Here is a 12,002-nt window from a genome sequence, read left to right on the forward strand (position 1 = left end):
TTTCAGCTGTCCGCTGTCGTGGTTGGTATATTGGGTACCCAGCACTGATGATGTCGCCTAGCCAGGGGACGAAACGTTTGCAACAAAAACTTCCAGCTCGGCGAACAGAACCACAACAACGAGCACCCGAGCTACAAATCTTCGCACAAACTTTGAATTGTAAGAAGTGCTGCTTCACCTGGACAGTGTTTGGGCCCTTGGATACTGAGGTGGGAAATGGGCAGGTGTTACACCTTAGGCGGTTGGAGGAGGTGTTGGGAGTGAAGGAGTGTCCTGGAGGAAATGGTGCCTCCGGAAGGCAGACAAGGGAGGGGAGGGGAATATTGTCTGGTGGTGGTATCTTGCTGGAGTTGGGGGAAATGGAGGCTGATGATCTTCTGGATGTGAATACTGGTGGGATGGTAGGTTACAAGGGGAACACTGTCACTGTTGTGGGAGGGAAGAGAGGGGGTGAGGGCAGAAGTGCAGGAGATGGGTTGGATCCGGTTGAGGGCCCTGTCTACAATGACACTGGGGAATCCTCAGTTGAGGAAGAAGGTGGACATTTTGGAGGCCCCTTTGTCTAAGTTTGTCTAATCAGAATTTATGAGAAGGAAACGGAGGAACTGGGAGAATGGAATAGAGGCTTTACAGGAAGCAGGGTGTGAGGATGTATAGTTCAGGGAGCTGTGGGAGTTGATGTGTTTATACTAAAATGAGGGCAGGATGGAAATTGGAAGCAAAATTGCTGAATGTTTCCAATTCCAGATGAGACAGGGAAACAGCGCTGATGACATTGATTCAGCGGAGAAAGAGTTGTGGGTGGGGGCTGGAATAGAATTGGAACAAAGATTCCCCCCCCCCCCGCCCAACAAAGACAGGCATAACTGGGGCCCATGCGTGTACTCATGGCCACCCCTCTAACCTGAAGAAAATGAGAGGAGTTAGAAAAGATGAGTTATTTATGAAGGGTTGGCAGTGAAACGTTGATAGTTTGATTTGAGATCACCTTTATACACCGCCTCTCCAAAGATTGTGTTATCCTCCCTGGCATTGAGAGGAATGAGACAGTATTTACTTGAAACAAAAATTGAAGGGCTTGACAGGATCAGCACAATAATATCTAGAACATGCCTAAGTATAAATGAGAGATTTCTTCGCTGAGGGTTGTGAAGTTTCGGTATTCTTTATTCCAGAGAACTGAATACTACATCATTGAGTCTATTCAAAACTGGGCTCCATAGATTGCTGGGTACACGGAGTTGAGGAGTATGGGAAGAGTTCAAGTGCGTGGTGCTAAAGTAGATAGAGTCATAGAGATGTAAGCGCAGAAACAGACACTTCGGTCCAACCCATCCATGCCAACCACATATCCCAACCTAATCTAGTTCCACCTGCCAGCATCCGGCCCATATCCATCCAAACCTTTCCTATTCCTATACCCATCCAAATGCCTTTTAAATGTTGTAATTGTACCAGCCTCCACCACTTCTTCTGGCAGCTCATTCCATACACGTACCATCCTCTGTGTGAAAAAGTTGCCCCTTAGGTCTCTTTTGTATCTTTTCCCTCTCACCCTAAACCTATGCCCTCTAGTTCTGGATTCCCCCACCCCAGGGAAAATATAGAGGTTTACAAAATTATGAGGGGCATGGATAAGATAAATAGACAAAATATTTCCCTGGGGTGGGGGAATCCTCTCAGCCTCTAACGCTCCAGGGAAAATAGTCCCAGCCTGTTCAGCCTCTCCCTATAGCTCAAATCCTCCAACCCTGGTAACATCATTGTAAATCTTTTCTGAACCCTTTCAAGTTTCACAACATCCTTCCGATAGGAAGATCAGAATTGCACGCAACACTTGTCTAACCAATGTCCTGCACAGCCGCAACATGACCTCCCAACTCCTGTACTCAATACTCTGACCGACAAATGAAAGCATACCAAAAGCCGCCTTCACTATCCTATCTACCCGCAACTCCACTTTCAAGGAGCTATGAACCTGCCCTCCAAGGTCTCTTTGTTCAGCAACACTCCTTAGGACCTTACCATTAAGTGTATAAGTCCTGCTAAGATATGCTTTCCCAAAATACAGCATCTCGCATTTATTTGAATTAAACTCCATCTGCCACTTCTCAGCCCATTGGCCCATCTGATCAAGATCCTGTTGTAATCTGAGGTAACCTTCTTTGCTGTCCACTACACCTCCAATTTTGGTGTCATAAGCAAACTATATCTCTCATGCTCACATCCAAATTATTTATGTAAATGACAAAAAGTGGAGGACCCAGCACTGATCCTTGTGGCACTCCACTGGTCACAGGCTTCCAGTCTGAAAAACAACCCTCCACCACCACCCTCTGTCTTCTACCTTTGAGCCAGTTCTATATCCAAATGGCTAGTTCTCCCTGTGTTCTGTGAGATCTAACCTTGCTAACCAGTCTCCCACGGGAACCTTGTTGAACGCTTTACTGCAGTCCATATAGATCACATCTATCGCTCTGCCCTCATCAATCTTCTTTGTTACTTCCCAAAAAAAACTTAATCACGTTCATGAGACATGATTTCCCACGCACAAAGCCGTGTTGACTATTCCTAATCAGTCCTTGCCTTTCCAAATACATGTACATCCTGTCCCTCAGGATTCCCTCCAACAACTTGCCCACCACTGCCGTCAGGCTCACTGGTCTATAGTCCCCTTATCCTTGCCACCTTTCTTAAACAGTGACACCACGTTAGCCAACCTCCAGTCTTCCGGCATCTCACCTGTGACTATCGATGATATAAATATCTCACCAAGAGGCCCAGCAATCACTTTTCTAACTTCCCACAGAGTTCTAGGGTACACCTGATCAGGTCCTGGGGACTTATCCATCTTTATGCGTTTCAAGACATCCAGCATTTCCTCCTCCGTAATTTGATGAACCAGATCTTGTTGTAGATAGAACACACTCCAAGGGCTGCTCGAGATCCTATCCCTTGTGCTGTTCTGTGCTGTGTCAATGTTTTTGCCACTTATCTGCCCAAATTTGAATGTTGTACAGGTCTTGCTGCATGCGGGCATATGGACTACTTCATTGAATACAGTGTAATCATCAGGGAACATCGCCACTTATGACCTTATGATGAAGTGGAGGTCACTGAAGGAGCAGCTAATGACACTTGAGCCCAGGACACTACCCTTGGGAACTCCTACAGTGATGACCTAAGGAGACGATTGGTCTCTTTCAACACAACCTTCTTCCTTAAACTAGGTATGCTTCCAACCGACGGAGAGGTTTCCCCCATTACCCGTTGACTTCAGTTTTGGTTACTCCTTGACTGGGAGGAGAAAGTGAGGTCTGCAGACGCTGGAGATCAAAGCTGAAACTTTATTGCTGGAACAGCACAGCAGGTCAGGCAGCATCTAGGGAACAGAAGATTCGACGTTTCGGGCACATGCCCGATTCCTGAAGAAGGGCATGTGCCCGAAACGTCGAATCTTCTGTTCCCTAGATGCTGCCTGACCTGCTGTGCTGTTCCAGCAATAAAGTTTCAGCGTTACTCCTTGACTCCATACTCAGTCACCTGCTGTTTTGATCTAAAGGGCAGTCACTCTCATCTCATCTCCAGAGTTCACCATCTTTGTCTGTGTTTGAACCAAGGCTGTACTGGGGCCTGGAGTTGAAGGTCCCTAGCTACGAGACTTGACTCCTCAGGTTTCTCATATGAGGAGAGATTGAGTCGACTGCTCCTGTATTTGCTGGAGTTTAGAATTATGAGTGGAGATCTTGTTGATATCGATAAAATCCTGATTGGGCTAGGCAGATTGGATGCAGGAACAGTGTTTCCCTTGGTCCGGAAGTCCGGAACCGGGAGACTCCGTCTTGGGACATATGCTAGGCCATTTCACATTGAGATGAGGAGACGTTTCTTCACTAAGAGGGTGGTAAACTTGTGAAATTTCCTAATGCAGAACACTGCTAGGGCCAATTTACTAAATAAATAGATATTTAGAAGCCAGAGGAGTGGAGGTGTTTGGGCGTAAAGCAAAGTTAAAAATCACACAACACCAGGCTATAGTACAACAGGTTTATTTGGAAGGTCACAGCTTCCGCAACGCTTAGTACTTCCTTCAAAATGAACTAAATTTCAAAGTCAGGTTCAGTCAAACATGGCAATATTATTTTATTTTTAGCCTAGACTTTCTTGATGTAGAGGTTCATGATTGAAAATAAAAGATGATAACTTCCATCAAGTATTAGCAGAAACATCACAGCTGAGATGTAAACAAGTGTCAATACCTTGGCAGCAGTCCCCTGGCCTGTGCCTGTTATACTCTACAGCAGAAGACAAGAACTGCAATTTCAAAAGTAAAACCAATACAGGATGAGACTGTTTCTGGGCAATGATTTATTACGTCACAAGGGTGCAGTCAAAGAAGTTGTTGCATGATGCAATTAAGAACTGAAGTTGTGAAGATGTTATCGTGGAACATTTTTAAAATTCTGTTTTTGATTCTAAGAGTTTTAGTTTCCCTCCAGTACACACCCACTGAAATATTGGTTGTGTGGACTTCCTCTGACTGTTCACCACAGGCTGCTCAGTTTGTGTGGATAGGTTCCTCTGGATTAACTTCAAAAGGCACTCTCAGGGCAACTTTACATCGGCCTTTTTAAGTTGAGATACTAGTTCATAATAAAGTTTTGGAGATGCTGGTGTTGGACTGGGGTCTACAAAGTTAAAAGTCACACAACACCAGGTTATAGTCCAACAGGTTTAATTGGAAGCACACTAGCTTTCGGAATGCTGCTCCTTCATCAGGTGATTGTGGAGTATAAGACACAGAATTTATAGCAAAAGTTTACAGTGTAATGTAACTGAAATTATATGTTGAAAATGACCTGGATTGTTCGTTAAGTCTCTCATCTGTTCGAATTAACAGACATGGTTGTGTGATTTTTAACATAATAAAGTTTGTTTTTCTATAAAAAGATCTGACATTGCAGATTTGGTCCTTCCTTCTCTGATATTCAAAGTCTACAGCTTAATGATAAGAAGGTTTATAATCACCCCCAGCTCCCCACTTAGTAACTTAACCTGACAGTACAGTAATATTTCACAATAATGGCCCTTGAACAAGTTTATTATGGTTGAGGTTTAATGTGTTACAGGTTTATGTACTGTTTTATGTGACATGAGAAAAATTACTGATAATAGTCACATGAATATTGTATTTTAAAGGGTAAGGTACTCCTAGTCTTATATTTCTGCCATCTCCAGACACTTGTACTGTATCTCTAAACATGAGTAACACAGGTAAGGGATCTATACTTATGCATTTTTATTAAAAATCGTACTATAGTCCTGTTAACAGATTTCAATACGTTCCATTAGAGCTAAGGTATAATTAAGAAATGTTCACAGATTGCTCCCCTTGTAAAGGTTGTGTCAGGATGTTGCAACAATGTTGTGGTAAATCTAAGTCTTAAAGTGTTTAAAGGAAAAAAACTTGTATTTATAAAGTGATGTACCTAGGGTCTGGATGGTTAATATCAAGAATGTGTTGCCTGGGAATGTGCTAGAGATAAACTCATGTTGGCTTTCAAAGGATGACATTACCTCAGAGAGAGGGAGTTGAGGAAGAATCGTAGAATCCCTACAGCATGGGTGCAGACCATTCAGCCCATCAAGCCCACACCAACCCTCTGAACATCCCACACAGACCCAGCCCCTTACTCTATCCTGTGACCTGTATTTCCCATGACCCATCCACCTAGCCAGCACATCCCTGGGCACAATGGGCAATTTCCCATGGCCAATTCACCCAACCTCACATCTTTGGAATGTGGGAGACAACTGGAGCACCTGGAGGAAACCCACGCAGATACAAGGAGAATGTGGAAACTCCACACAGACAGTTGCCCGAGGCTATGAGGCAGCAGTGCTAACCACTGAGCCACCGTGCCACCCTGAGTTCAGTCATGGCTAGCACTCTGCTGCCAGGAGGAAGAAAAGGTCAAGAGGAAGCAGCTTCACAGTGTCTGAGTGTATCTTGGAGGTGGCATTGACATGCCAGGGGAGTCGATGATGAGCAGGAGGTACCTGTACTGTCAATATAAAATTTAATTTTTTCATGAAAATGTATTTAATTTACTAATGTAGTGAATGTCAACTTGCAACGTATAATATTGTAAAGATGTTTTTCTGATGACAAAATGCTATGGAACCTGACTCCACCTTTATTATAGATTCCAATGGGAACCTAGGTTACATTGAACGACACTAACCTTTAACCTGATTCTCAGGATCTCCATCGCATCCCTGTGTTAGAAAGCACATGTTTGTGTACACTGTACATGGTAAAGGATAGCTGAAATGATGTTTGTGTGCGTTTATTGAAAGCTGCAGGTTGGCTTTTTGGAAAAGAACATGCACTTTGAGAATGTTTGCAAGTTATTTTAACTTCTCTTTTGGTTGAGATATTTAAATAAAGCTTCAGGTGGATATAAAAAATCCCATGCCATAATTTTGATGAAGAGCACAGCAGTCAGTCCTGCTACCTTGGACAATTTGTATTCCTTGATCAGACCACTGAAATATTTATTTTATTTATGCTTTCATGGCATGTGGCCTGTTACTGTAACGCCAGAGTTTTTTGCCCAGCCCTAATTGGCTGTGGAGAGCAATTACGCATCAACTATATTTATGTGGGTCTGGAGTCACACGTAGGCTAGGCCAGGTAGGAGCAGCAAATTTCCTTTCTAAAAGAATATTAGTGATCCAAGTGGGTTTTTATAACAATCAATGACAGCTTCATGTCATTTTCGAGACTAGTTTTCATTCCAAAGTTTTTTGCGTTCATTGAATTTTTGTTAATTGAGTTTCAATCCATCTTTGGAATATTAGCCTGGGTCTTTGGATTGTTAGTCCAGTAATGTTATCTAATGTGGCCATTATTCTTGTGGTTAATCGTGGGACTTTGCTGTAAGGAAAGTGGTTGTTGTTGTGTACTCTGCAGTACAACCTGTAGTTACACTTTGAAAGTGCCTCAGTAATTGTGAAGTGTTTTGGGATATCTACAGTTTATAAAAATGCAACTTATTCTTTGCTTGAACAACACAAAAATGGTAATGTTGAAACTTGGGATTGTGTGAGGCATTCTGCTGGTTCAGCAGACCTTACCTTAAAGATGGAAAACCTTTGGGGCAAAGGTTCATTTTGTTCCTTTTGAACTTGAGGATTACCATATCATACAATCAATAATGTGGAATTCTGACACTACTTTTCATTGCGGTTTATTGGTTAATAAACTGAGCAGTCGTTATCACATATGTCAGATAATGAGCTTTTCATCCAAAGTAGCCTTTAATTACCTTTGCTGTGTATCCTCATGTCTGGTCAGAGTACCTTATGTAGTGATTTGTTCAAATGCAGCATTTCACTGTGAGGGTACCCTCTGGTTTCAGTGCCAGTCTGATCTCAATAGAAATGACGGTGGTAATTCTGCAATCTGCTTTGTGAGCCAAAATTACCCTAGGATGGAACTTGCTGTTGTCAACCAGAACTAGTTTGGGATTGACTTTGCTTTCCCAAAAGTGAAATATTCTGTAAATAAAAACCGAAAGAATGCAGATGCTGGAAATCAGAAACAAAAACAAAACTTGCTGGAAAAGCTCAGCAGTTCTGGGAACGTAGAGTCATAGAGTCCTACTGCATGTAGACAAGCCCTTTGGCCCAAACTGGTCCATGCCGACCAAAATGTTCATCCACACTAACCCCATTTCCCTGCACTTGGTCCATATCCTTCTAAACCTTTCCTATCCATATATTTGTCCCAATGCCTTTTGAATGTTGTTAATGTACCCACCTCAACCACTTCTGCTGGCAGCTCATTCCATATGTGTACCACCCTCTGTGTAAAAATGTGCCCCTCAGGTCCTCTTTTATTTTTTCCCCTCTAACCTTAAACTAATGCCCTCTAGTCCTCAATTCCCTAACCCTGGGACAAAGACCGCCTGCGTCCACCCCATCCGTGCCTCTCATGACCTTATTCACCTCTATAAAGTCCCCCTCAGTCTCCTACACTCTAAAGAAAAAGGTCCTAGCTTGTTCAACCTCTCCCTATAACACAGAGTAAAAACATCAAGGCTGTTAGCTAAGTTTTGACTTCAGAAGGAAAGGTTCATAGAGTCCATTCCGAAGCAAGTTTTAGCTTTCTAAAAGCAGGAAAATGAAGTTTGACTTCAAGGGAAACAATCACTAAAAGAAACTATTTTAGTTTGTAACTTTTGGAGAATTTGGATAGAAATTTTCAAATGATTCAAACAGAGAAAGTTTAGGCCATTAGAATTGTGGAAAGTTCACACAATAGAAATAAATCATACAAGTTTGTCTCCCCACCTCAAGAAGTGAAACTGCAAAGCATCAGTTCAGTCGAAACTTCAAGCATTGAGACAGGTGCAACATGATTCTGGAATTGAATACCTGTGAAAAGATAACAGATTGGAATTTTATTTTTCCTTTTATTGCTTCGGTGTTGCTAACCTATATATAGGTAGCTTGGTTTGTTTCCTTTCTTTTGAGTAATAGACTTGTATTCTGCTTTTCAAGAACATCTGCAGCCTCATGTGAACATGCTTCAGTGACTAACCACCAGAGAAACTAACTGCAAAAGTTAAACATATGATCCATCAATCCAGATTTCATTCTGGGATTGAATTTATCCATGATTACCACCAACTGGGATCATAGAAGTTAGGATAATCCTTATACTGTGGTCCTTAGGAAAAATATCACATCCCTGAGGATTCTTTAGTGTTATACCATTTATCCTGAAATGTTAATTCCATGTTTGCTTTCGAATAAATGAACAATTTCTGTTTTTGTTTCAGATCACCAGTATCCGCAGTTCTTTGTTTTATATTAAGTAGCTAGAATTGCTTTCTTTAAGTCAAGCAACTTCACCTGATGTAGGGAAGTAGACCATGTCTGTTTTTATTTTACTGTTACACAAGAAATGTTGTTCTGATTCAACGAAGGAAATCTGATTACAACTGTTGTCCTCCATAGTCACTTCCTTCACCATCGCTGAGTCAAAATCTTGGGGGTCCTTCCGAACAGAGCAGTGGACATCCCTATACTCTCTGCCCTATGGACTGGATGCCTAAAGAATGCAGCTCCCCACCCTCTCCTCAATGGCAAGTGTGGATGGGTGATAAATGTTGGCCAAACCACTGATGCCCACATCCATGAATAAATAAGAATACTTTTTCTATTCATTCATGGGGATGTGGGCATTGATGGCATATATCATCCAGAGGTATTTCAGAGTTGACCACATTGCTGTGGGTCTGGAGTCATATATGAGCTTGGACAACTAAGGACAGTAGTTGCCTTCCCTCCAGGGCATTAGTGAACCATGGGGGGATTTTGCTGACAATTAGCAATGGGTTCAAAGACATCATAAGCCTTCTAATTCCAGATTCCTAATTCCATCTACCATGCATCTCCAAATTAACAGTCTAGTGATAATACGATTTGGACATTACCTATCCAAACTACTATTTGAGAAATAAAGCAGTTTTACAGTTCATAACCAGCCTGATCTTTATTAATTATTTGCTCCAAATGCCCATATTGACCTGATAAGATGATTGGCAAATCACTGGTACTACTGGACCTAAGACAATATTGAAGTACGACGCTAATTGTCCTCAAATGACAGAATCAATTCAAACAAAATGCAAAATGGAAATTGGCCTCCAGGGTAAATAGATATTTCACTTCACAAGCAACCATAAGGAATTATAAGTAAATTTAAGGCTGGCAAAGACATCCGACCAAGGTATTTTACTCAGTCAAACTTCCAACTTATCCAACTCCCCCTTAATCTCTGAATGGTTGTCCTTCGATTTTGTATTCATTGAAAATTTAGCTTCTCATTCCACATCTAAGCCATTTGAAGATAATACAGATGTGAAAAATTGCTTTTTGCAATCTAAAAATATTCCATTCGCACTACAATCCTCTTCCCCGACTGCACCAATTTCCAATCAAGTCCACCAGTCTCCCTCACTCAGTTTCTTCCAACATTGAGAAGTAAATCTCTGTGCAGTGCGAAGTCAGAAGAGCTCCCTGCATGGTTCACTAATGTCCTGGAGAGAAGGCAACTACGGTCCTTAGTTGTCCAAGCCCATATATGACTCCAGACCCACAGCAATGTGTTGTTGTGGTTCTGTTCGCCGAACTGGGAATTTTTGTTGCAGATGTTTCGTCCCCTGTCTAGGTGACATCCTCAGTGCTTGGGGGCCTCCTGCGAAGCGCTTCTGTGATGTTTCCTCCGGCATTTATAGTGGTTTGTCTCTGCCACTTTCGGTTGTCAGTTCCAGCTGTCCGTTGCAGTGGTCGGTATATTGGGTCCAGGTCGATGTGCTTATTGATTGAATCTGTGGATGAGTGCCATGCCTCTAGGAATTCCCTGGCTGTTCTCTGTTTGGCTTGTCCTATAATAGTAGTTTATGAGTCCTAGTGGTCGCATAGCAATGTGGTCAACTCTGAAATACCTCTGGACGATATATGCCATCAATGATCGGGTCCTTCATTCTGGTGAGTTGTTGTCTGAGAGTGGCTGTTGGTTTGTGTGCTGTTATGAGTCCTAGTGGTCGCACAGCAATGTGGTCAACTCTGAAATACCTCTGGACGATATATGCCATCAATGTCCACATCCCCATGAATGAATAGAAAAAGTATTCTTATTTATTCATGGATGTGGGCATCAGTGGTTTGGCCAATATTTATCACCCATCCACTTGCCATTGAGGAGAGGGTGGGGAGCTGCATTCTTTAGGCATCCAGTCCATAGGGCAGAGAGTATAGGGATGTCCACTGCTCTGTTCGGAAGGACCCCCAAGATTTTGACTCAGCGATGGTGAAGGAAGTGACTATGGAGGACAACAGTTGTAATCAGATTTCCTTCGTTGAATCAGAACAACATTTCTTGTGTAACAGTAAAATAAAAACAGACATGGTCTACTTCCCTACATCAGGTGAAGTTGCTTGATTTAAAGAAAGCATTTCTAGCTACTTAATATAAAACAAAGAACTGCGGATGCTGGTGATCTGAAACAAAGCAGAAAGTGCTGAAAAAACTCAGTAATTCTGACTACTCCCCTGCTTCTAATCTCTCAGCATTTACTATATCTGACAGTGTGATTCTGATTGAAAAGGAAAGGTTGGCCAGGCACCCTGTGAGCAACTGGGATCGAGGAGTTCCTAATGCGATTGATGAAAGATGCTTATTATTTACATTCTTTGGAATTAGAATATAAACCAGATATTGTCATTGTGTTTTTATTTTTAATTGATATGATGTATTATGCTCTGAAATTTAATATTTCAGAAATATTTTTGTTTTCAAAGTCTTGTGAGAAAACTGGTTTAAAATATGCTGAAATTTGAGGAGATGTATCTGATTTTAAGTGGCTCTGTAATACTTACTCTTCTGAAAGTTTTACATCAACTTGCTATTCCTTCTTTTGTTCTCTCTTACACTGAGAAACTGTTTTGCATGCCTCCCAAAAGCTGCCAATATCTCAATTTCTTATGAAGTTTTTCTGACCTTGCCTGAGCCACTGCTATGCTGGCTATGGCTCTATCCTCCTTTCACCATTGTCAAAACTCCTTTGCAAATCCATCAGAGTAGTTTTAATATCTGCAATTCAGACATCGTGAAATTCCACTAAACGAACATTATGTTTCTGCATTAGTTTTGGTCATCTTGACTATATTAAGTGTAACCAGCGGTTAGTTTCCCGGTTATTAATTATCTTTGGTTGTATAGATTGATAATGTTGACCCTATGATATACTAGATTAAACACCAAGAAATTCTTTGCACTTTCATTTTCTTTTTCTGATTTTATGTAAGGGGTGTTGAAAAATCCATTTTTTAGTTTTACATTCCAATCCTTTTCTTCCCCAGAAAGACAGAACTCTTGTGAACCCAGTGGTGTTGATCTGTGAACATTGATGCCCTTTGTTATATTG

General features: G+C 41.7%; 1 protein-coding gene across 1 annotated transcript in view; it reads left to right on the forward strand.

The window, feature by feature from the left end:
- Positions 1-5,182: 5,182 nt before the first annotated feature.
- xpnpep1 (X-prolyl aminopeptidase (aminopeptidase P) 1, soluble) overlaps positions 5,183-12,002 on the forward strand; it is a 119,393-nt gene continuing 112,573 nt past the window's right edge. The window contains exon 1 of the mRNA XM_043713118.1: positions 5,183-5,274. Within this exon, the coding sequence (XP_043569053.1) occupies positions 5,262-5,274 (13 nt within the window). The 5' untranslated portion in view covers positions 5,183-5,261. The remainder of the gene's footprint in view (positions 5,275-12,002) is intronic.

This window comes from Chiloscyllium plagiosum, chromosome 22 (assembly GCF_004010195.1).
Source record: "Chiloscyllium plagiosum isolate BGI_BamShark_2017 chromosome 22, ASM401019v2, whole genome shotgun sequence".
NCBI lineage: Eukaryota > Metazoa > Chordata > Chondrichthyes > Orectolobiformes > Hemiscylliidae > Chiloscyllium > Chiloscyllium plagiosum.